At 38.4% G+C, this 23683-nt stretch overlaps 1 protein-coding gene across 1 annotated transcript in view; it reads left to right on the forward strand.

Moving 5' to 3' along the window:
• Positions 1–23683, forward strand: part of LOC136378264 (aldehyde oxidase 4-like) — a 95109-nt gene that overhangs the window by 4508 nt on the left and 66918 nt on the right. Inside the window, exons 2-10 of the mRNA XM_066344944.1 lie at positions 820–877; positions 3135–3231; positions 4204–4312; positions 13182–13308; positions 18008–18069; positions 20560–20643; positions 21190–21270; positions 22376–22520; positions 22749–22841. Coding sequence (XP_066201041.1) covers positions 820–877; positions 3135–3231; positions 4204–4312; positions 13182–13308; positions 18008–18069; positions 20560–20643; positions 21190–21270; positions 22376–22520; positions 22749–22841 — 856 coding nt within the window. The remainder of the gene's footprint in view (positions 1–819; positions 878–3134; positions 3232–4203; positions 4313–13181; positions 13309–18007; positions 18070–20559; positions 20644–21189; positions 21271–22375; positions 22521–22748; positions 22842–23683) is intronic.

Genomic DNA, 23683 nt, shown 5'->3' on the forward strand with positions numbered 1-23683 from the left:
CAGGAGGCATTTTATTAAAAAGTAATGTGGTTTGTTGCATTTCTGGGGTGACAAAAATAGAAATGCTTTTAGTGGAATGGTGTCCTCTTCTTTGATGCTGCTCAGTGCTACCATTTCAGGTAACTTTCTCTTCAGTTTTCTCTAATCTTGCCTGACTGTACCCAGGAAGGGAGCTGGTTGGGCCAGGGAGAGCAGGGAGCTTTCATCTCCTGTGTCAGCTCCGACCTCCTGGGAGTAACAGCCTGGAATGCAGAGTGACAGGCAGGCAGAGATTCATGCTCCCTTCTGCACCTCCCTTTCACTGGGACGAGGGGGAAAGATCAGGGTGGCTCCCTTAAACACAGTTCCTTAAGATCGCATGACTCCCTTAGGAAACCTCTGGCTAGCCTGTACTAGGGCTTTCAATGGTTACAGATTGTCTTGAATCAATTTCAAAACCTTTATATCTGCTTCCCCATCTGGATCTTGTCCAGAATTTATCATTGTCATATACTCTACAGGGTTCCGTAAAGGTAAGTTTACATGTGTTTGTATGGAAAAATAATACAATAATTAATAAATAATAATACAAGAATAAACTCTGTGTTTTAATACAATTACAAACTTACCTTTGCCCCTAGAAAATTCAGAGACATTGAAATAATGTTCCAAATTTTTTTCAGAATTCTGGTTCCAAATATGAGTTTTCCTTTGTTATTATTATTATTTTTTTATGTAAAGCCACCACCTATCAAAACCATGCCCTCTAAACCATGGGCAGAATTGCCATGACATTTCGGTGTTACCTTCCTAAAGCCCTTCTCTCGTGTCACACTGTAGGTCACAGAGAAGAGTGCTGACCCTGAAGTGAACCTGCTCTTCTACCTGAGGAGAGTCCGTATCCTTATGTTTCACTGCAATGAATCTGGACTGGGTGCTAAAAAGGGAACTTCAGAACTAACACCTCGGAAGAAAGTCACTCTGTGTTTGTTCTGGGTAAACAACTTCCAGGTCAATCTGTAGAGTCTAGCTGGAGTTCAGAGCATGCAACTAGCAGTGACATATTTGTACTTTATTCGCTGTATTTGTCACCTGAGCAAAACCAAAAGAACCCTCCAGTGAACCCTCGGGAGGTGGGGGTTCTGTGGAAAATAACTTCATGACTTTGGAAGCCCATGGTCACCCTGATGATGAATTCATATTCGGGAGCGTGAATATAAAAATGTCTGGCCAATTGCTCAGGGGTGCATGCCACTGACAATAGTTTCACACAGGGTATTTCATTGACTTGTCACCCTTACCTTTTCATAACCTTATTGAAGAAAACAAGGTTTTATAAACATTTCAACACTCCAAAGAACGCCTAATTTACTCCCAGATCCCCACCTCAGACCTGGGCCTTTCTCACCTGTCATTCCTCAAGACCTCCAGTGGACCCTCAATAAATACTGAAAAAGAGCTTCCTGGTTTTGGGCGCCACTCAAAAGGGGTCGCACGAGGGAGGGATGGTGGCAGTGGTTACACAGCTCCACCTTAGATGATATGAGTGTGTGTAATTGGGGTGAAATCTGAATCAGCTCTGTTCTGGTTATCAGTGTACGACCGACAACCAGGTCCTGATGTTGTACTGTAGTCATAGGGATGTCAGCACTGGGGACATCCTACAGAAGCTGGGGAACAGGGACCAGGACTGTTGCTACTATTTTTGCAACTTTCATGAGGCATTATTTCAAAATAATAAATTAAATATATATTGTTGCCCTGGCCGGTTGGCTCAGTGGTAGAGCGTCGGCCTGGCATGCAGGGGTCCCGGGTTTGATTCCCGGCCAGGGCACACAGGAGAAGCGCCCATCTGCTTCTTCACCCCTCCCCCCCTCCCCCCCCTCCTTCCTCTCTATCTCTCTCTTCCCCTCCCGCAGCCGAGGCTCCATTGGAGCAAAGATGGCCCGGGCACTGGGGATGGCTCCTTGGCCTCTGCCCCAGGCGCTAGAGTGGCTCTGGTCGCGACAGACTGACGCCCCGAAGGGGCAGAGCATCGCCCCCTGGTGGGCGTGCCGGGTGGATCCCGGTCGGCGCATGCAGTAGTCTGTCTGACTGTCTCTCCCTGTTTCCAGCTTCAGGAAAAAAAAAAAAAAAAAAAAAAATATATATATATATATATTGTTATTGCTATCATCACTCAAAGGAGGCAGTGTGCTAGGCTCCGGGATTCCAGGTTGTACAGGTAACATTATCCCCTCTTTCCCCAGTGTCTTTACTTCTTCCCCACACCTACCTCTTGCCTCCCAACGCACACACTCCAAACATCACTTTATTTCTCCAAATTTATCTAATAAATTATGTGTATCCGATGCCTCCTTTTCTACTGAACCCCTTGTGATGATTTCCTACCCATCATTTTACTACTATAACCAATATTTCTCCTACTACGCTGTTCCTCTCACTATTCCAGGAACTGGGTTTTCTCCTGCATAATGAACAAACAGACAAAAAACAAACAACAGGCCAAATCCTTCCTCAAGGGCTCTGCAATCTCCTATTTACTCAGCTTCAAAATTTCACTGTTGGTTAGCATACCCTATCACTTCTTTATGAATTTTGTTTTAAGTGAGAGGTAGGGAGGCAGAGAGACAGACTCCTGCATGCACCTTTACCGGGATCCACCTGGCAAGTCCCCTACGAGATGATTCTTTGCCCATCTGGGGTCGCTGCTCTGTTGCTCAGCACCCGAGTTATTTTAGAACCTGAGGTGAGGTCACAGAGCCATCCTTATTCAGCATCTGGGGCCAACTTGCTCAAACCATTTGAGCCATAGCTGTGTGAGGAGAAGAGAGAGAGAAGGGAAGAGAGAGAGGGAAGGGTGGAGAAGCGGATGGTCGTTACTCCTGTATGCCCTGTCCAGGAATTGAACCCAGTACTTCCACACGCCAGGCTGACACGCTACTTGATATCACTTTGAAATCTACACAGTTCTCCATGCTTTAAAATGAACAAATTCATCTTAAAATGAACAAATTCATGTATGTGAAGAGCAAGCTGAAAAGTCGTGGACTCCCAAGTGAGCACAGCCAGAAGCAGCTCTGGGCAGAATTACCCCAGCGCCACTTCCCCATGTCCCCTGGGACCTCTCTATTCCTTGACTCTCCTCCGTCCAGTCCACCTCACAGGCACGAAGTACGGCTGTGGGGGAGGAGGCTGTGGTGCCTGCACCGTTATGGTGTCAAGATATGACCCCAAGAACAAGAAGATCCGGTATCCTTTGTGTTGGCTAAGGCCATGCATGTGCACATCTGGAAAGGATGTGGAGCTTCCCACTGTTCTGTTCCTATACACTCCTCCTCTCCTCTCTCCAGGTGTCTGTAACATTCACACAGAATCCATGCTGGTTCTCCCTGCAGCTTCCTACACTCCAGATCTTTCCCATGGACTTTCTTCCTATCAGAATGTATTTAATTGGGCTAGCATTCAACCAGAGTATTTGTATTTTTTAATGTTTTGCATTAAAACTGGACTTAACTACACCACATTGGTTTACATAAGTCAATATATCACCTTATGATCAGTAAAGCTTCTTTTCCCTAGAATAAGGAAGATGAAATAGAGAATGAGGATCTCTTGGAGACCCTACACAAAACTCTATTATTTGATCTACCTATTTCTTTCTTTTCTATTTTTTTTTAGTCAAGTGAGAGGTGGGAGTCAGAAAGACAAGCTTCCATATGTGTCCTGACTGGGATCCACTCAGCAAGCCCCATACAGTGCACTGCCCATCTGGGGCTGCTGCTCTGTTGCTTAGAAACTGAGCTATTTTAGAGCCTGGTGTGAGGCCATAGAGCCATCCTTAGCACTCAGGACCAACTTGCTTGAAACATTCAAGCTATGGCTGTGGGAGGAGAAGATAGAAAGAGAAGAGAGGGATTGAGAAGCAGATGGTTGCTTCTCCTGTGCCTTGGCGGGAAATCAAACCTGGGACATCCACATGCCAGGCTGACACTATACCACTGAGCTAACTGGCCAGGGCTCCATTTCTTTCTAATATTCTATGCTAGCCACAAGTAAGCCCTTTCTTGAACATTTCCAGATGTTTATAGTTTTATATCTAGTGTTCTCTATATTCTTAAGGAAATACAGTCTCATGCTTCTCCTGGACCAAAACTATCCACTGGATTATGTCACCCACTTCCTATAATTCCAGCGTGTTCTCTTTACATAATTCCATCACAGCCATTATCCAGTTACAGCGTGCCTGGTGCCCATCTGCTCTCTGCATGGAGCTGCTGTCACCACAGCAGAAGGTGTAGGAAGCATCAAAACCAGGATTCACCCCGTGCAGGTAAGAACATACACTGATTGGGACGAAGGGTTGATATAGGCATCCCACATAGTCTAATGTACTCCAAATAGATCACCAACTATGAAATCCTTTGTACTTTAAGTTCTCATTTTGTGAGAGTCCATGCTTCAGAACTTAGGATTTTTTTTCAAAGACTGGTGTATCACCCAAGATTTCTTCATTGATTTTAATATATATTAACTTCTCAGCCCCATCATTATGATTTTAATTTGCATTTCTCTGATGATTAGTGATTATTTAAACTAAAACAAGGACAGTCCAGTTTGACGACAAAAGAAAATGAAATAGAAAACCAGAAGTTTATAGAAAATGCTAGCTGTCTTAAGATATTTCAAAATACTGACTTCTGAACAATAGGCTAATTATGTGTACAAACACTCCCAAGTGCTCTCCAAATGTCTCAGAAGTAACTGAGCACCATGCTACCACAAAACACAGCTAAAATGACAAAGTGTTTACTAAAGTCTACAAAACTTTTTAAAGAAATGGCAATGTGTTTCTGTCAGTTATTTTAGTTTGGTGGTATTATATGCTCTTTTCCTCTTTTTTTTTTAGCGCTGTATTTCAAGTTTGGTTGTTTTTTTTACATGGGTGATTATCATTAGGTTATTGCAAAATAAAAGTTCACATATATAAGAGTTCTTTGTTTTATCAGTTCTTCTGCTCCCGATCTTCCTTTGCTATTGCAGACCTTTATTCTCTCACTTTTTATGTTTCTGTTGTCACAAATTATCCTTGTTTATATTGTAACCTTGATGGAGCTTTTACTTGTAGTTTTGTGTTATTTTGTCCTTTGTATTTGGACAAATAACCCCCTTGAGTATTTCCTGCAGTAGGGGTATTCTGGCGATAAATTTCCTCAGCTTCTGTATGTCTGGAAAAGTTTTTATTTCTCCTTCATATTTAATATGTCACCAGAAAGAACCAGGTTTGGGGCAGCTCATTGCATTCAGCCAATCAAAAGAAATGAACCAGACTGAGTAGATAGGAGTATCTTTCATTCAGAAATACTGGTACCCTGGAAGGCAGGAGAGTCCTGTCCACTTAGCTGCCTTAACCCTCTCTTGGTTCTGCCAGTATTTAAAGGGTTCAAGGGAAAAAGCAAAAAAGTAAAAGTCAGTACTTTTAGTCACATAACATTATGCAGAAGATGAAAATTAAGCTGTGGAAACATCTCCTTTGCAAATTCTTTTGATGTGACACAGGCCCAATCAGCACGGTCCTATCTGGTGTCCTTGGTAAATCTTCATGACAGTGAGGGTCAGGGGTCTCCCAGAAATAGTTGGGACCTGGTGCCTCTGGGAATTAGCTGTGAAAAGACTCCCTATTTTCTTAGGATACAAAATAAAGATTTAAGATTGGTGAACTAAGTTTCTAATTAATATATAGGCCCTAACTTTTCACAGTAATCCTGTGGCTAGGATTTTACAAACAATTATTGTGATTTAAAGTCCCCTAATTATCAGGACCCTCCCCATGTAAGCTTTTCCTGACATTCCTGCAAAGGTAAACCTTTTGCTACATTTCAAAGTAAAACCCAGGGAGCCATTAAGAGAGATTAGCAAGCAGATAAACTATTTCCTAATCTTTATGGATCTCCTATTCTTACAACTAAGAATCTACTTATTACTGAAGCCAAATTTTCACTTTGGGGTTCCCTTATCTGAAGGAAAACTCTGATGGATATAGTATTTCTGGTTGGTAATTCCTCTCTTTCAGTACTTTGAATATTTGGGTCACTGTCTTCTGGCTTGACAGTTTCTTCTGAGAAGTCTGATGATAATCTTTTGGGCCTTCCTGGATGTGTTAAGTTCTTGTTTTCCTTAGCTGCCTTAAAAATTAATTCTTTGTCATTGATTTTTGACATTTTTATTACAGCATGCCTTGCAGAAAATCTGTTTGGGTTGAGATAACTTGGTGTTCTCTTTGCTTCTTGGATTCAAGGATCTAACTCTTTCCATAGGCTTAGAAAGTTCTCACCAATTATTTGTTTAAATAGGTCTCCATTCCCTTCTCCCTCTCTTCTTCTTATGAAATAGCCATTATTCTTATATTGCTCTTACTGATTAAGTCAGAAAATTCTTATAGCATTCTCTTAGTTTTTGAAATTTTGAATCTCTCTCTTCTTCCCTCCGTAGCATCCCTAGTTGCCTGTCTTTGATGTCATTGAATCTCTCCTCGGTTTGGCCTGTTCCATTAGCTAAATTTGCTAATTTATTTTTCAACTCATGTATTGAGTTCTTTATCTCTGCTTTTCAAGTTTCAGTCTTTCTGGTGAGGTATTCATTTTGCTTTCTGAGCTCATTAATTTGCCAATCACTGTTTTCTCTTATCTCATTGAGTATTTTCAGAACTTGAATTTTGAATTCTCTATTCTTTAACTCCAAGGTTTTAATGTGATTGAGATTTTTTTTTTTCTAGAGATCTTTCATTTTCTTCCTGAACTGCATCTCTTGGGGAGTCATGGTATTTCTCTTTTTCTGCCTTGAGGTCATTTGGATTGGTTATTAATAAGAAATCAAGCAAAAAACAATAATAAAAAATAAAATAAATATTAACATTAAACATTGAAGAAGAAAACTACAAAAAACAGAAATAAAAAATAGTAATAAGCAAAACAACAACAAAAAACTAAAGGAAAACAAAAATTAGAAAAAATTTCCATGAGAATTTTCTCTTTTTCAAGTAGGTGGCACTGGATAACAAATTTTAGCTTTGTAAAATCCCAGTCTGAACTCTGCTGTAGCAAAGGTAAAAGTGGGCTTGCAGTTGCAATGAGGGATGGGACTTGTTGTGAGGGCTTTATAGCTTTAGCAATGGCAATCTCAGATTTCTGTTTTCTACTCCCCGCATCCCAACAAAGCAGGGGACAAGACACACAGCCCCTTTGTTCTTCAGCTGTAGGGTGTGTCTCTCTCACTCTCAGTACCCATGTGGGGAGGGAGCCCATATCCGGGAGGCTGGGTTGGTTGAAATTTGTATTTTGTGTCTCTGTCTGAGTGCAGGATTCAGGCAGGTCATGGGAACAGTAACCCCAAGCTCTGCTGCTTTGTTTTGGTATCACACCAAATTCCCCTCAATGTCTCTGGTGTTCTGGGCAGAAGAAGACCCAGTAGCTCCTGGGTCTTTTTTCTCCTCTCTCTGGAGCCCCACCATGAATGCTTCTTATCTTCCACCCTTGTTTTCACCCTTCCCACATTTAGTCAATTGGATTTGCAGAACTTTCATGCAAGCCTGTGAGGCCAACTGAGGTTCCTTCACTGAGTTATAGCTGTTCAATTTGTTGAAATTTCAAGGACAAATCAAGGGTATCTCTCATGCTGCCATTAATCTGATGTCCAATTCCTAGATTATTTTTGATGCAATCGTATATTGGGATTGTTTTCTTAATTTCTCTTTCTGATAGTTTGTTATAGGTGTATAAAAATGCAAATGATTTCTGAATACTTATTTTGTATACTTCTACTTTAGTTTTATCAGTTATGATAGTTTTCTAGTGCAATTATTAGGATTCTCTATTATAGCGTAATATCATCCACAAATAATGACAATTTACTCCTTCCTTTCCAATTTGGACATCTTATATTTCTTTTTCTTGCCTGTCATGGCTAGCATTTCTGACACTATGTTGAATATATTTGGTAAAAATGTACATCCTTGTCTTGTTCATGATCTTAAGGACAATGCTTTTAACTTTTCCCCATTGACTATATTAACTGTGAGTTTGTTATATTATCCTGAGTTATGTTCCCTATATTCCCACTTTGCTGAGAAGTTTTGTCATAAATGGAAAGTCAATATTTTGTCAAATGTTTTCCTGCATCTATTGATATGACCATAAGATTTTTATCTTTCATATTGTTTATTGATGTATCACATTAGTTGATTTATGGATATTGAACCAACCTTGCTTTGCAGGAATAAATCCCACTTGATCATAGTGTATAATGTTTCTAAATGTATTGTTGAATTTGGTTTGCTAATATCTGGTTGAAGAGTTTTCCATCTATGTTTATAGAGAATATTGGCCTATAATTGTTTTCTGTAATGCCTTCATCTAGCTTTGAAATAATAGTAATACTGGTTTCATAAAATGAGCATAGTGCCTTTCCTCCTCTTCAATTTTTTGGAAGAGTTTGAGAAGGATAGGTCTTAATTCTTATTTGGATGTTTGGTAAAATGTCCCTGAGAAGCCTTTTGGTCCAGGATATTCATTTATTGGGAACTTTTTGATTACTGATTTGGTTTGGTTAGTAGTTATCAGTCTGTTCAAAAATTTTGTTTCTTCTTCACTCTGTCTTAGAAGATGTATGTTTTTAGGAATTTATCCAGTGCTTGCAAGTTGCCTAATTTGTTAGCATATAACTGTTCATAATATTTTTTTCATAACCCCTGGTATTTCTGTGGTGTATTTTCACTTGTCTTTCATTTTTTATCTTTTTTATTTGGGTCCTCTTTTTTTTTTGATGAGTCTGGTTAAAGGTTTATCAATTCTGTTAATCTTCTCAAAGAACCAGCTCTCAGTTTCATTTATCTTTTGTATTGTCTTTTTAGACTCTAATTCTATTTTGACCTTTATATTTTCATTCTTATACTTATTGTGTGCTTTATTTATTCTTCTTTTTCTAGTTTTATTAGTGTTATTTTAGATTGTTTATTTGAAATTTTTCTTGTTTTTTTGAGGTTGGCCTGTATTGTAATAAATTTTCCTCTTAAGACTGCTTTTGTTCACCCAAAATCTCATGGATTTGGTGTTATTTTTTTTCTAAAGGTATCTTTTTATTTCTTCCTTAATCTTATTGTTAACTCATCTATTATTTAGTAGCATATTATTTAGCCTCCATGCAATTGTGTGTTTTTTAGTTTTCTTCTTATAATTAATCAGAGATGTGCTTAATATTTCAGTCTTCTTAAATTTATTGAAACCTGTTTTGAGGCCTAACATATGTCCTATCTTAGAACATGTTCTGTGTATACTTGAAAAAGCTGTATGTTCTGTTGTTTTTGGGTGAAATCTTCTAATAATAACAATTAAATCATCTTGTTTATGGTGTTATTTAAGCCTGCTGTTTCCTTATTGATTTTCTGTCTGGTTGATCTAGCCATTGGTATCAGTGGAGTGTTAAATTTCCTACTATAACTGTATTACCGGCACTCTCTCCTTTAAAGTCTGTCAATATTTGATTTTATATATATATATATATATATATATATATATATATATGCTCTTATGATGGGTGAATAAATATTTATAAGGGTTATATCCTCTTGTTAAATTGACCCCTTTATTATTATGAGATGTACATCTTTGTCTCTTGTTATAGCTTATGCATTAATATCTATTTTGTCTGGTATAAATAATGCTACCCAAGCTTCTATTGTATTGATAGGTATGTAGTTATTGCCATTGCATCTTTTTTATTTTTAACTTTTTATTCTTTTTAAAGAAGTCCCTTTAACATTTCCTGTAATACTGGTTTGGTGGTAATGAACTCCCTTACTTTTTTCTTGTCTGGGAAGCTCTTTATTGTTCCTTTGATTTTAATTGATAGCCTTGCTGGCTAGAGTAGTTTTGGTTACAGGTTTCTACTTTACATAACTTTGAATACTCATTGTCAATCCCTTTTGATCTGACAAGTTTTTGTTCAGAAATCAGATGATAGTATTATGGAAGCTCCTTTGTACATAACTAACTGCTTTTCTCTGGTTTCTTTTAAGATTCCCTCTTTGTTGGAAAGCTTTTGCATTTTAATTATGATGTCCCTTGTTGTGCCTGCTTTGGATTCATTTTGTTTGGGACGCTTGCCATTTCCTGGGCTTATATATCTACTTCATTCACCAGATTAAGAAAGTTTTCTTTCATACTTTATCAAATAGCTTTTCAATCCCTTGAGCTCTCTTTCTCCTGGTATCTTCATGATGTGAATGTTGATATGCTTGATGTTGTCCCAGAGATCCCTTAAATTATCCTTTTTTTTTTCTTTTTGCTGTTCTCATTGGGTGTTTTCTCTTACGTCATCTTCCAAATCACTGATTCAGTCCTCTGCTTCATCTACTCTACTGTTGATTCCATCTAATGTAGTCTTCATTTCAATTATTGTATTCTTTTCTAACTGATTCTTTTTTGTGTTTTCTGACCTTCATTCTTATGTTTCTTACTTCTTTGTTGGAGTTCTCACTAAGTTTACTCTTTCCCTAAGTTCATGGAACATCCTTTTACCAGTGTTTTGAACTTTGCATCTGGTAGATTACTTGTCTCCATTTTGTTTAGTTCTCCTTCTGAAGTTTTGTCCTGTTCTTTTATTTAGCTTATTTTTCTTTTTTTCCTCAACCATTCAGGTTGCCTTTCTGTTTTTGTTTCTATACTTTGGGTAGATCTGTGACATCTCCTGGTCTTGGCAAAGTGGCTTTATGTGAGTGTCCCGTGGGCCCTAGTGGTGCATTCTCTCTGTTCACCTGAGCTAGGTACTCCAGGAGTATTTTTTGTATGGGTTATATGCACTCTTCTACTGTAGTTGAACTTCTTTTGCTGTTGTGATGACAGTAAGACAAATTAACCTGAGGCTAACTGACTTCGAGGAATGACTACAATAAACAAACTGTTTTTCAGGGTTTGGCTCCGTGGAGCAGATTTGCTTTAACATGTCTCTAGTGTCTGTCATGTCCACCCTTTGGGTCTGTTGTTTGTATAGCTAATTGATTGGTGCTCTTTGTGGTCTGAAACTAGGTGTGTTGCTTCTGCAACCTCTTAAGAGGATCTCTGACACAGACCAAGATCCATCACTTCTTGTGCCAAGCACAAAGCTACCAGCTAGAAACTGTACAGTGACCTGAAGATGGTTCCCACCTGTTTTGGGCTTGGAGGAGTCTGGGAGAGGCTAACATGCAAACAAATGTTAGTTGCTTTAGTACCAGAGGTATGAGGCAAGCTGGGGCAATGCTGCTTCTTTGGGGCTGGTGGATCTTAGAGAGATCTTAAGAAAGTCACCAGGAAGGTCAAAGCCTGTTGCCTGAAAAAGGTTAGAGCTTGTGCACAAGTTGGGTGGAGCAGATTCTCAGTGAACAACCAGGGTGGGGTAAGCAGTGTTTTCCAATTTGATGGAGACTCAGATTTGGTACCTCCTGTACCAACAGGCTAAGCTGCAAAACTAAAAATAGGAACAGTGGTGACCACCAGCTTGTTATGGTGAGGGAGACCTTAAAAAGGAAACAATAGTGTGCATTCCAGTACTTTTGTCCAGAGAAGAGATGCCCCTCCAGCCCTCATACTGAAACCAGACAATTCAGTTACTCCTTGTATGTCTCTGGCTCTTTTCAAGCTACCTTTCCTTTGCTGTAACTTAGGACAAGTGTTTGTGAATAAATCTGTGGTCTGGCACTTTAAGATGATTCCTGGGTCTCCAGCACTTCTCTATCTCACTTGGACAGAATTCTACTGATTTTCACAGTGAGATATTATGGGAACTCCTATTCCCAGCATTGGTGCTCTGGGCTGGGGAGCCCTGTGAAAGACTGGGATCCTTTGCTCCTTAGGGAAAACCTTCACAGCCAAGGTATCACACCCTGTTCTTCACCACCACATATAAGTGTGGGACCAGCTTGTTTTGCATCTCTGCTCCTCCTAAGAGTCACAATGTGTCTTCCTTTTTATATCCTTAGTTATAGAAATTCTGTTCAGCTAGTCTTCATGTGGTTTTTGGTGACATTTGTTTTATAATTTAGTTGTAATTTTGATGTTGTCATGGAAGAAGTCAAGCATAGCACTTACCTACTTTACCATCTTGACTGAAAGCCTCTCTCAAGTCTTGACAGTACTTATAGTAGTAGATTTGTTCAGTAGAGCCTTTGAACAGCTTGTACTAGCCTCTGTGAGACAATTGTTAAATTTTCAGGAATTTTTCAAGCCATTGTTTAAATACAGCCATTATTAACAAACTATACAAACTTAAAATTAAATAAGTAATGTTACAAATGTTAATAAATATCAACATTTCTCATCTCCTAATTATTTTACTATTATTTATGCTCTTGAGATTATTTGTCTATTGTTCTACTTAATGAAAATGCCTCAGAATGGTATATCACTGTGCATTTCTTCCCAGATCCACATTCAATGACAGCACATTGGAAATTGGACATCAGCCCTACTGGAAATATTTGCACAATTATATTTGGTAGAAACTACAAATCAGTGTTTGTTTGTTTTTCTCAGAGATCCAGTTGTTAAACATTTGCCACAACCTTTACAGCAAGTTTTTAAACCACTTCTAAAACAACTTGTCATATAGCAATAAATCCAACACAGGAAATTTCTCTATAGTATTAAAACAATGTTTGTCTTTTCATTTTTTTTATAATCCACATTATTTTTCATGATTACATATGCCATTGTTGTATTAAAATACTTCTTTTTTATTTTTCTATTACAGTTGAAATTTAATATTATATTAGTTTCAGGTGTACAGCATAGTGGTTAGACATTTACATAACTTATGAAGCAATTCTCCCAATAATCTGTTACCCACTAGGCACCATATACAGTTATTAAAATATTATTGAATGTCTGGCATTTTAGTTAAGTATAAATGAAATATGTGACTTTCATCTCAGGGGCCATGCTATTTGAAAAATACTGAGACAGCTGGTTGAGTGCCCTGGGAGAGACACATGGAACAGATACACACAGAAGAATCCAGTCATGTCTCTCATTTATATTTTCATGGTGTAGGTTCTGTGTATAGAGTAGACAAAGTAAATTGTCATTTCTCACTCTCTTTATCTCCTGTCTGCTGCTCATGATAAGGAAAAAAGTGGCTTAAAGCATAAATAATATACCATTTCTCCCCAGGAAAGACTTGCTAAATGTCACGGCACGCAGTGTGGTTTCTGCAGCCCAGGGATGGTGATGTCCATCTATACTCTGCTGAGAAACTACCCAGAGCCCACCCCTGAGCAAATAACTGACGCACTTGGAGGTGAGCCTTTTGGACCTTCTGCAGATAAGACCTAAGGTAGAAATTACCCAAACAACTAGAGGAAGCAGTCCCAGCACATTAGAAAAGGTTGTGTACAGCTTTGGGGTTTTTCTTTGGTGCCTATCTTTACCCAAGTCCTTCCCAGAAAGTGCTGCTTTCATTTTGTCAGCAGAAATGCCTAGTATTGGGGCAATATGGGTTTCATCACAAAACTTTCTCTTTTAATAGAGTCCATTGTGACTCTGCAAAAGCATTCACATGGGTTGTTTATAATACTTTTAATGCAATCTTTTCTGTAAGTAGAAATTTGGGTAGAGTGAAAGAATGAGATTTTGTTTCTTTTTTTTTATTATTTTTATTTTTTCTGAAGCTGGAAACGGGGAGAGACAGACAGACTCCCGCATGCGCCCGACCGGTATCCACCCGGCACGCCCACCAGGGGCACCACTCTGCCCACCAGGGGGCGATGCTCTGCCCCTCCGGGGTATCGCTCTGCCGCGACCAGAGCCACTCTAGCGCCTGGGGCAGAGGACAAGGAGCCATCCCCAGTGCCCAGGCCATCTTTGCTCCAATGGAGCCTTGGCTGCGGGAGGGGAAGAGAGAGACAGAGAGGAAGGAGAGGGGGGGGGTGGAGAAGCAAATGGACGCTTCTCCTGTGTGCCCTGGCCGGGAATCGAACCCGGGTCCCCCGCACGCCAGGCCGACGCTCTACCGCTGAGCCAACCAGCCAGGGCCTTGTTTCTTATTTTTAAATTAATCTGTTAGAATCATTTATTAACTCTACTGAATTCAATTAATTTTACAAAGAGAATAGACTTCCAGATACCTTATCTTTTTATGTTTTGGTTGGGTTCATTACAAGATCAAAGAGGTTATAGGCTGCAGTTACTTATCAGAAATAAGCTTGACGAGCATTTTAATTCCCTATAACAGTTAGCTACCAAGTTAAAATGAACAAACACTATTTTTTACAAAAAAAAAAAAGCACGTCATGTTAACAAATATAATTTTCTGTAACAAATTCAACTAGTTTCAAAGTCATTTGTCACTAGTTCTTAGGAGAAAGCTGTGAAAGAAACATTTTCATATTATAGGGAGTCCTCAGGTTATGATAGTCTAGGACATTTTGAGTTTACGATGCTCACTCCCATAAAAACTTTAAAATATTGAGACATGAGTGCTTCAGCTTTCGCTGTTAGTGTCGTACTTACAGACTACATAGGTGAACTAGTTTGGTTGTGCACAGCAAAAGAATACACAGTAACACGGCATATGAGTGAGAAAGTTACTGTCCCCAGTACACTTACCTTTGCCATTTTGGACTGTTAAAAGTGCATATGTTTTTGTGTGTAATTTGACTTACACCAAAATTTGAGTTACCTCACTGTCATAGTAACAGAACTGTGTTATAAACTGAGAAGACCTCTATAAGAAAGCTCTTTGTTTCTTTATTTAATAAATAGATTTAGACAGCCTGACCAGGTTGTGGTGCTGTGGATAGAGCATTGGCCTGGGAAGCAGAGCACCTGGTTTAAAACCCCAAGGTCACCAACTTGAACATTGGCTCATCCCGCTTCAACACGGGTCGCTGGCTTGAGTGTCGGATTATAGACATGACCCATAGTCTCTGGCTTCAGCCAAAGATTGCTGACTTGAGCAAGGGGTCACTGGCTCAGATGAAGCCCCCTGGTCAAGTCACATATGAGAAAACAGTCAATTAACTACTAAGAAGCCACAATGAAGAACTGATGCTTCTCATCTTTCTCCCATCCTGTCTGTCTGTCTCTATTTGTCCCCTTTTCTGTCTCTCTTCCTCTGTCTCTCTTGCTAAAAAAAAAAAACAAAAAACAAAAAACAAAAAACTTAGATAGAAATTCAGTTTTATGATGAAAAGATGTAGATTAAAACAAAGTAAAAATTAAATGTAAATTTTATAGTAACTGGTATATAAATATTCTCTAAAGTTTCCTTTATCTCTCAACAACTTCTTTATTCAAAATTTTTCAGTTTCTTGTTAAATCCTGCTAAAAACTTTGCCTTATGTTTCAATTTTAATTTTGACCAGACCTGAGTGGATTTGAACAAGAAATCATCTTTCTTCCATGAAATAATCCACATTAATGAGGTATATAGAACTTTGAAAAATCAGATCTTGTAATTTGCCTTGCTTTTTGTTTGTTTCTTTGAAAATATACAGTCTTATATAGATGAACTATTTCCTCCCAGATTCTAAGCCTGTAATCCACAATACAACCACCAGGAGACAGTGTTGTAAAGTCTGGCTGAATCAATAAATAAAATCAATAACCTCATTTTAAATGTGGATAATTTGGAGAGGTTGTTTTTATTTATAATGCATTTACTTGGGTTTTTTCTAGAATTATAAATGCTATCCACACTGATAATCTTAATGTTCATATTTTAAGAAAAACTATAATATAGAATAAATTTCAAAAATGCATGTAGGTATGACATTTAACTTCCAAAATGGTCAATTGATATAAATCAACACTTAATTTAATCTTGTCTTTCCCTTAAAGTTTTTTTTTAATTTTTATTTATTTATTCATTTTAGAGGAGAGAGAGAGAGAAGGGAGGGAGGGAGGGAGGAGCAGGAAGCATCAACTCCCATATGTGCCTTGACCGGGCAAGCCCAGGGTTTTGAACTGGCAACCTCAGCATTCCAGGTCCAAGTTTGATCCACTGCGCCACCACAGGTCAGGCTCCCTTAAAGTTTAAGGAAAGACTTTTTTCCCCTTAGAATAGCAGAAGAATTTCTGCAATGGATGCTATCACTGTTTCTTTGGTAGGCTTTTAGTAGGGCTTCTAGACTTAGCATTAATTAAATAGCCAAGAACAAAACAAAACAACAAGTCAGACACTAGTTTTTCTAGTGTTTAATATTTACTTACAGTTTATCAGAAAGAAAGTGCGCATTGCCACTTAAACATTCTATTTTATGCTATAGTCATATATCTAGACATTTCAACTCCTTTTCTCTATTCCAAAGAGAGATTTTTAAGTCACACATTTTTAATATTTTCCTCTTAGCAAATGAAAAATAGATTATAGAATCTGAATCCATTATTGTGCATGCAGGTTCCTAAACTATTCTTGGTCTAAAAAAGACAGTAGGATACTCATTAACCAAGTTTCCACATAATTTGCTAACAGCAAATTTCCATACAACACTTTACTTCTAGGTGTTTAAACCTGCCCAACTTATACATGTACATTGCTTCTGACAATTTAAAATAATATTTGAATATAATAATTTTAATAACACATTCCTATTATAAAAAATTAAAAGACAAAGGATAACCTCATTCATATTTCTGCCACAGGAGACAACAACAACCAGATACATTTACTTTCAGGCTTCTGTATGCATGGCTTTTTCTTTATTTTCTTTCTTTTCTTTTCTTTTTTTTTTTTTTTTTGCTTAATTTAAACACTTGTGACTATTATATATATGTGCTCTTACATTATATATACAATTCTAACAGTATAACACAGAAGTCGGGAACCTATGGCTCACGAGCCAGATGTGGCTCTTTTGATGGCTGCATCTGGCTCACAGACAAATCTTTAATAAAAAAAAAAGTTATATAAAACATTCTCATGTATTATAGTTCATTCATTTCCTACCGTTCATGTTCATGGTTGCGGTTGGCTGGAGCCAATCACATCTGTCCTCCGGGACAACACCAAATTTTTATTGGATAATGCATAATATACATGGGTCATTGTATGGCTCTCACAGAATTACATTTTAAAATATGTGGCGTTCATGGCGCTCTCAGCCAAAAAGTTTCCTGACCCCTGAACATAAGAACTTTTTCCATGCTAATAAAATATCTTCATAAATATTTCTACAAGCTGTAAAATTTGAATATGTACAGCTCACAAAAAATTAGGGGATATTTTATCATTAATAACCCCTAATTTTTATGAGCAGTATACTTTCTGAAAAGACAGTGGTTTCTTCATCTTTTCTACCACGTTTTGGAAATCTTGACTGATAAAATAATATCAGGTACTTTTTGAACACAAACTGTGCTGTACTGAGTGCCTTCAAGAGAATCTAAGACATTCTTTGCCTTTTCCATGAACTTAAGCACCAATGAGGAAGATAAAGCATGTACAAAGATGACCCGACTCGGGCACATTGATGATAGGTCTGCAGAAGAATCCAGACAGTTAGTGGTACAGTTCTGCACTAGGTAGTACAAACTACGGTACTTTTAGACCAGTAATGAAGAATTCAAAAAGCTTTTACAAACCACTGGGGTGTTAGAGCAGGCCCCATGGAGAAAGGGGGCTGGGCCCTGTTTAATGGACACACTTTCCCTAAGAGGGCATTTGAAGGAGAAAAGACTGCATGAATAAAACCTAGCAAAGGACCACATCTGAGACGTTATGGGGAGGACGGGTGGCAGGATACATGAGTTAGGACAAGGCTGAGAAATAAGGCAGGAAGAGTTAATTGAGAAAAACTATGGTAATCTTTGTGATATTTTAGAAAGAAAACATAATCACAAGATCTATTTCTGAAGAACATCCCTGTTCAGAAGAGCCATTTTGCTGGGGGAAACAAAAAGAACCTAATTACTAATACAGCTTTCCACTGAAAACATGAAGCACAAATATGCAATATATTTCTATGTCATTCATTAAAAATTGATCTCTTCTTAATCAGGTAATTTATGTCGCTGTACTGGATACCGTCCCATCGTAGAAAGTGGGAAAACTTTCAGTGTGGTAAGTTAAAATAAAAAATATGTATATAAATTTTTTCATCTGGCTTAACACATTAATAAACCTTAGTATAATCATGCATTGTACTTAATTATCTCTAAAATAACCTCATATTGACCATCCTAATCACTGAAGTTCATTGAATTGCACTGTTAGTATTTTTTTAATAAACTTATTGCATCTATCTTTTTTAGTCCTAAATTAGGCACTTTCCTAAGAAGTAAAATATATGGTTTAACTTAAACAGATGCAAACTCTATTGAAGAAAGTGAAATGTAGACTAAGAAACAACTAAACCATGACTGAAAAGTAAGATTATTAAAAGCTCAATCTATCCTCTATACCAGGGGTCCCCAAACTATGGCCCACGGGCCATATGCGGCCCCCTGAGGCCATTTATCTGGCCCCCACCGCACTTCCGGAAGGGGCACCTCTTTCATTGGTGGTCAGTGAGAGGAGCATAGTTCCCATTGAAACACTGGTCAATTTGTTGATTTAAATTTACTAGCTCTTTATTTTAAATATTGTATTTGTTTCCGTTTTGTTTTTTTACTTTAAAATAAGATATGTGCAGTGTGCATAGGGATTTGTTCAGAGTTTTTTTTATAGTCCGGCCCTCCAACAGTCTGAGGGACAGTGAACTGGCCCCCTGTGTAAAAAGTTTGGGGACCCCTGCTCTATACCATGCAGATAAGATCTGAAGGAGCAGGAATGAAAAGGAATTAATGAGCAGGAAGGAAAGACGCAGAGGAGACACAAGAAGAATCAGCCTGGAAAGACATGAGGGGAATGAGAGCATGGACTAGTGCAGAATGCTAGGCAGGAGGCAGTGAGGACTAGACCAGTGTGGGAGTGTGAACCCAGAACGTTCAGGAATGAGTGCAGAATTCTACCCTCCAGATAAAGGAGGATGTAGCGAGGAAGAAATTCACGCCATCTTCAAAGTTGAGAGATCAAAGAATCGGGATGAAGGAAGGTGGAAGAGTGATTTAGCATATGGGGGTAGTTTAGAGTTATATGAAGTTTTCAGAAAGTTAAATATTAAGGGGAGACATACTTTCAACAAGAGTTCAGTTAGGGTATTTCTGCCAGCAGCCATTTGTATGATAAAAATGAACTGTATATAATTTTGGTTGACCAAAACACTTCAAGGGACATAAGTTAATTCCAAATTCTAAATTTTTTTGAAGAAAGAAACTACTTTTACGCCAGTAATGAACAAATCAAAACACTTTAAAAACTGCAGGTCTGTTTATTTTTAAATCTTGAGTAAGATGCTATTAAAGTTGAACCATATGAAAGGTCAATTTTCCACCATTTTTGATCCACAAAAACAACAACTTCACATGATTCAACCTAATACTGTATAATTATTTTTCTGGAGACAAAATCTATACAATGATAGGGATTATTGTCTCATTCACTCTGGGTCCCTACACTCAGCAGTTTACATTAGTTACTTTATTGTACTTACCATTGTCACAAAATTTAAATCCCTTCTTAACTCTGTAGAAAATTGCCACATGTATGTGTGTGTGTGTGTGTGTGTGTGTGTGTGTGTGTATATATATATATATATATATATATACCATAAACATACATATATATACAAGAGTATTAACCATCACTTTGGCTCTTCCTATGTGTCAAATGCAGTGCACATCTATCGCATATTTAATTTATCAAACCTCTTTGAACTGTATTTTATTTTCTTAATTTAATCAACTCAACCTAACTAGTATGTGTTAAAGCAGGAACTAGAACCCAGGTCTCCTTGTCCCCATGTATGAATCAAATCATTGGTAAGTGAATGTCCACAGACTCTTAGGCTCTGTCTGAACAGGGAAGACAAGAATGAAATTATTCATCTGAGTTGCAGTAACAGACTAGTGAATTCGGGCTTAAAACACTACTTTGGGTCTACCTGAAATGTCCTGAAAATTAAGGTAGAATGATCTGGAACTTAAATTATCCAGAGACTATGGAACAGCTACAAAAGCATCCAAATAAACTCAGGTTTTCAGTTTCTTTATGTGTGTGTAGAAAGTCTGAAAGCAGTTTTTCTTTGCAAGACTTCATTAAAGATACAAATCGTATGACCATTACAACAAAGAAGAGCCATCTTTTATGGTTTTTAAATTAACACCTTCTAGCTATACACTTCATTTACCTCACTTTTAGTAGGAAGCCTCAGCTGTGGACCATACCTTTCTCCTTCTTCTAACCCTCTTTGTCCTCCCCTGAGACTTGAGTGAGACCATTAACGTGGCCCTTTCGTGAGCATGGTGCATATGTCTGCCTTTTTCCCAAGCTGTTCGGTGATACAATACGCTGTTCTCCACCCCACCCATTTACAGAGTTCCTGAGGGCAAGGACACACTCTATTACTTCCTCCACAGATCCTGTGGGGTCTGGGCACTGCCAGGTACCTCCCTAGGTTAGTATTTAAAGAATCAACCAATGAATTTGTTTTAAACTGAATTACTTCCTAAGGAATCAACTGTTTGTGAAATGAAAGGATCAGGAAAATGTTGCCTGGATCAAGAAGAAAAATCCTTTGCAAATACACATGAAAAAGTAAGTATCTGGTGTTGTGTTTGCAGGTGGGAAAAATATCCACAGAAACCTAAATTTATGCAAATTTTCTATTCTTTTCAGTGAATCCAGGGCATAAACAGCCTTAAAAAGTCCCCCAAAGTAGTAAACCCATGCCTTTCCTGAGGCCAGTCACCACAGAAGGCTGTCTTCTCGCAGAAGCATCACAACCTTCTGTGCCTGATCTAGGTTGACCTACCGCACGCCACCCCCAATCGAGCACTGTGGTGCATCCTCATGCTCATGGCAAATAAATATCCACAGATAATACCTGACATTCAGCACAGAATCTTAACACCCAATTCCTGACACCCACAGAGCAAGCCCAGGGTTCAGTAAATCTGCCAGGGAAGCTGTCACGGTCCTCTGTGGGTGGGAAAAGTTCCGCTCAGGGACACGCTGTGGCTCTGGCAGCTCCATATGCGGCTGAGGAGTCAGAGGTTTAGACCCGAACTCTGAAGTCTCACAGAGTTTCCTGCACATCTCTCAGTATCTCTGAAGTCGTTTCTGTTGTTTTGTTTTGTGAAGATGTGTACCAAACTGTACAACAAAGACGAATTCCAGCCCTTGGACCCATCCCAGGAGCCTATATTCCCTCCTGAACTGATAGTAAGATGCTTTACTTTTGTTCTTTCATAACGTAATGTGGTAGAATCCTTTTTGTATTACCCTGTGGACTTACCGAGTGTTAGACGTTCAAAGTTGGAATTGTGTCCGGTACACAACCCATTTTTAGGAGCTTGTTCAGCTCCACTATAAATAAGTTGAAGCAGACAGCTTTACCTCAGAAGAGTGGGGCTGCCAGGGCCTCTGAGATGCTTCGGTTCACCTTCTCAGTTGAAGATCCTGAGCTCAGAGTGTACAGGTGACTTATTCAATGTCACAGAGCTACTCTGTGAGACACAGTTAAGGCATTTTGTAAAACTGGTAAAATAAAAATCAGATGATACTTATTTTAATAGAATCTTGCTATTCTTACTCTTAACCTCTGTGATTTCAACTCAGTGGGAGAACGAGAGAGAATAATATAAATAGTGTGATATACCCATCATTGTATTCCATGACTGTGCCCTGGAGAGAGCATGAGAACAGTGATATGATTCTATGGGCTTCTCAGAGGGTCTCAGTCTCTGCACACCCCTCAGAGTGTGAGAACTTGAACACACCTACTCTTTAAAGAATAATGTCTATATATAGTTATTGTTATGTGCATATGTGTGTATAAATATCTACAGAGTTGTAAAAAAAAAACAACCACATTCAATAAACCTGGTGATGATTAAAGGAATTTTTTTCAAGAATAACTTTGCCTATGAGCACTGTTCATCCCATTAAAGAAATCTAATCCTGAAGATGAGGCCCCTCTGAGTCACTCTTGGGACAGAAGTAGAACAAGAAGCCTGGTCCTTTGGATACTTTCACTATGTCATGCTGCCTCCTCTTCACAAAATTACTTCTCAAATATAGAGTTTGCTCTGCTCTAGATACAGGTGTTAATGGGCAGAGAACTGTTATGATGTTTATTCAATGGTGCCCACACAAAACTTAAAAATCCAGTTTCAAACTAGACCCCTTTCCTGTTCCCTAGAAGTTGGGTCACCTCAGAAAGCTAAAATTACCAGCAAGCCATTTGGACACATAGAGCAGAGTATATACTCATGGTACGTAGTCCCACAATCTTACCTGAAAGTCTGTTGGCTTTGCTTCTCTGCAGAGAATGGCGGAAGACCCACACAAGAAAAGGCTGACGTTCCAAGGGGAGAGGACTACCTGGATTACCCCTGTGACTTTCAACGACCTTCTGGAGCTGAAAGCCAATTACCCCAAAGCTCCTCTTGTGATGGGGAACACTACAGTGGGTGGGTGGTTTTAAAGTATGTTCTTTAGGTAAATAATACACTTACATCTTTCTTTAAACTCTTTATAAGTGCAATTCATTATTATTAATGGATACCTGTTGTTTTTAGAATACTTTGTTGTTTTGCATCATTTGTGTCACTATTTTTATTCTGGATTATCAGTAAGCAACATCTATTAGCACTCACTGACATGCTTTTCTAATTACTTTAAATGTTTTTCTCCTTAAGGACGTGACATTAAATTCAGAAATGTATTCCATCCAGTTTTCATATCTCCACTTGTGCTTCCAGAACTGTATTTTGTGGACATCATAAATAACGGTATGTACTTTTCTTTCTAATGAGATGCAATAATTGGCTGTTGTTGAACAGTTAAGTATATACACTGGGCTGATATGAGGACTTCATAGATTATCTGACCACATTTATTCATTCTGATGTGTTCATTGAGCATCAACTATGTGTTTTCACTGAATTTTTTCAAACTAACCCACTCAATTGATGTTGTCATTGAGTACTATATTGTCAGAGGAAACATAATGGTGGTAAGATGCCATGTAGTTCAACCAGGCATGGGAAGACTGGCTGAAAAAGACTTAATACATTGTCTGGCCGGTAGATAGGGTCTTGCTAGATAGATATTACTCCACGATTCACCAATTTGTTGAAGGCTCATCTAAACCCACACACATTTTCACACATATACAAACACAATCTGGGCTTCAAAATTTGAAAGTTTAACTATGAAGAACAACCTTATTTATTTTGTACTCTTTTGACAATTTACCAAGTGCTTTTATACATCTTCTTTCTTTTGATCCTCACAACAACCCTGGGAGCTGTCCATAGCAGGTAGTCTTGGTATCTTTGTTCTTCTAAAGAAGACATTGTGTCAAAGGCTGAGGGAACTTCCCAACTTCACACAGCTAACATTTGGTTAAGTGAGGACTAGATCCTATGTCTTCTTACACTTAGTCAAGTACTCCTCCAACATAATGCACCAAATGAAGCTATCTTTAACTATCCATTAGCAAAATTCAGCATTTTAATGGATTACAGGTTGTGGGAGCTAAGAATGCTACTTAATATAAGGTTGTCTGCAATAAGTAAATAGCAGTCAAATGAAAAATTGTCTGCTTCCCTTCTGACCTGCTAATCTTAAG

Source organism: Saccopteryx leptura, chromosome 7 (genome assembly GCF_036850995.1).
Source record: "Saccopteryx leptura isolate mSacLep1 chromosome 7, mSacLep1_pri_phased_curated, whole genome shotgun sequence".
NCBI classification, from domain to species: domain Eukaryota; kingdom Metazoa; phylum Chordata; class Mammalia; order Chiroptera; family Emballonuridae; genus Saccopteryx; species Saccopteryx leptura.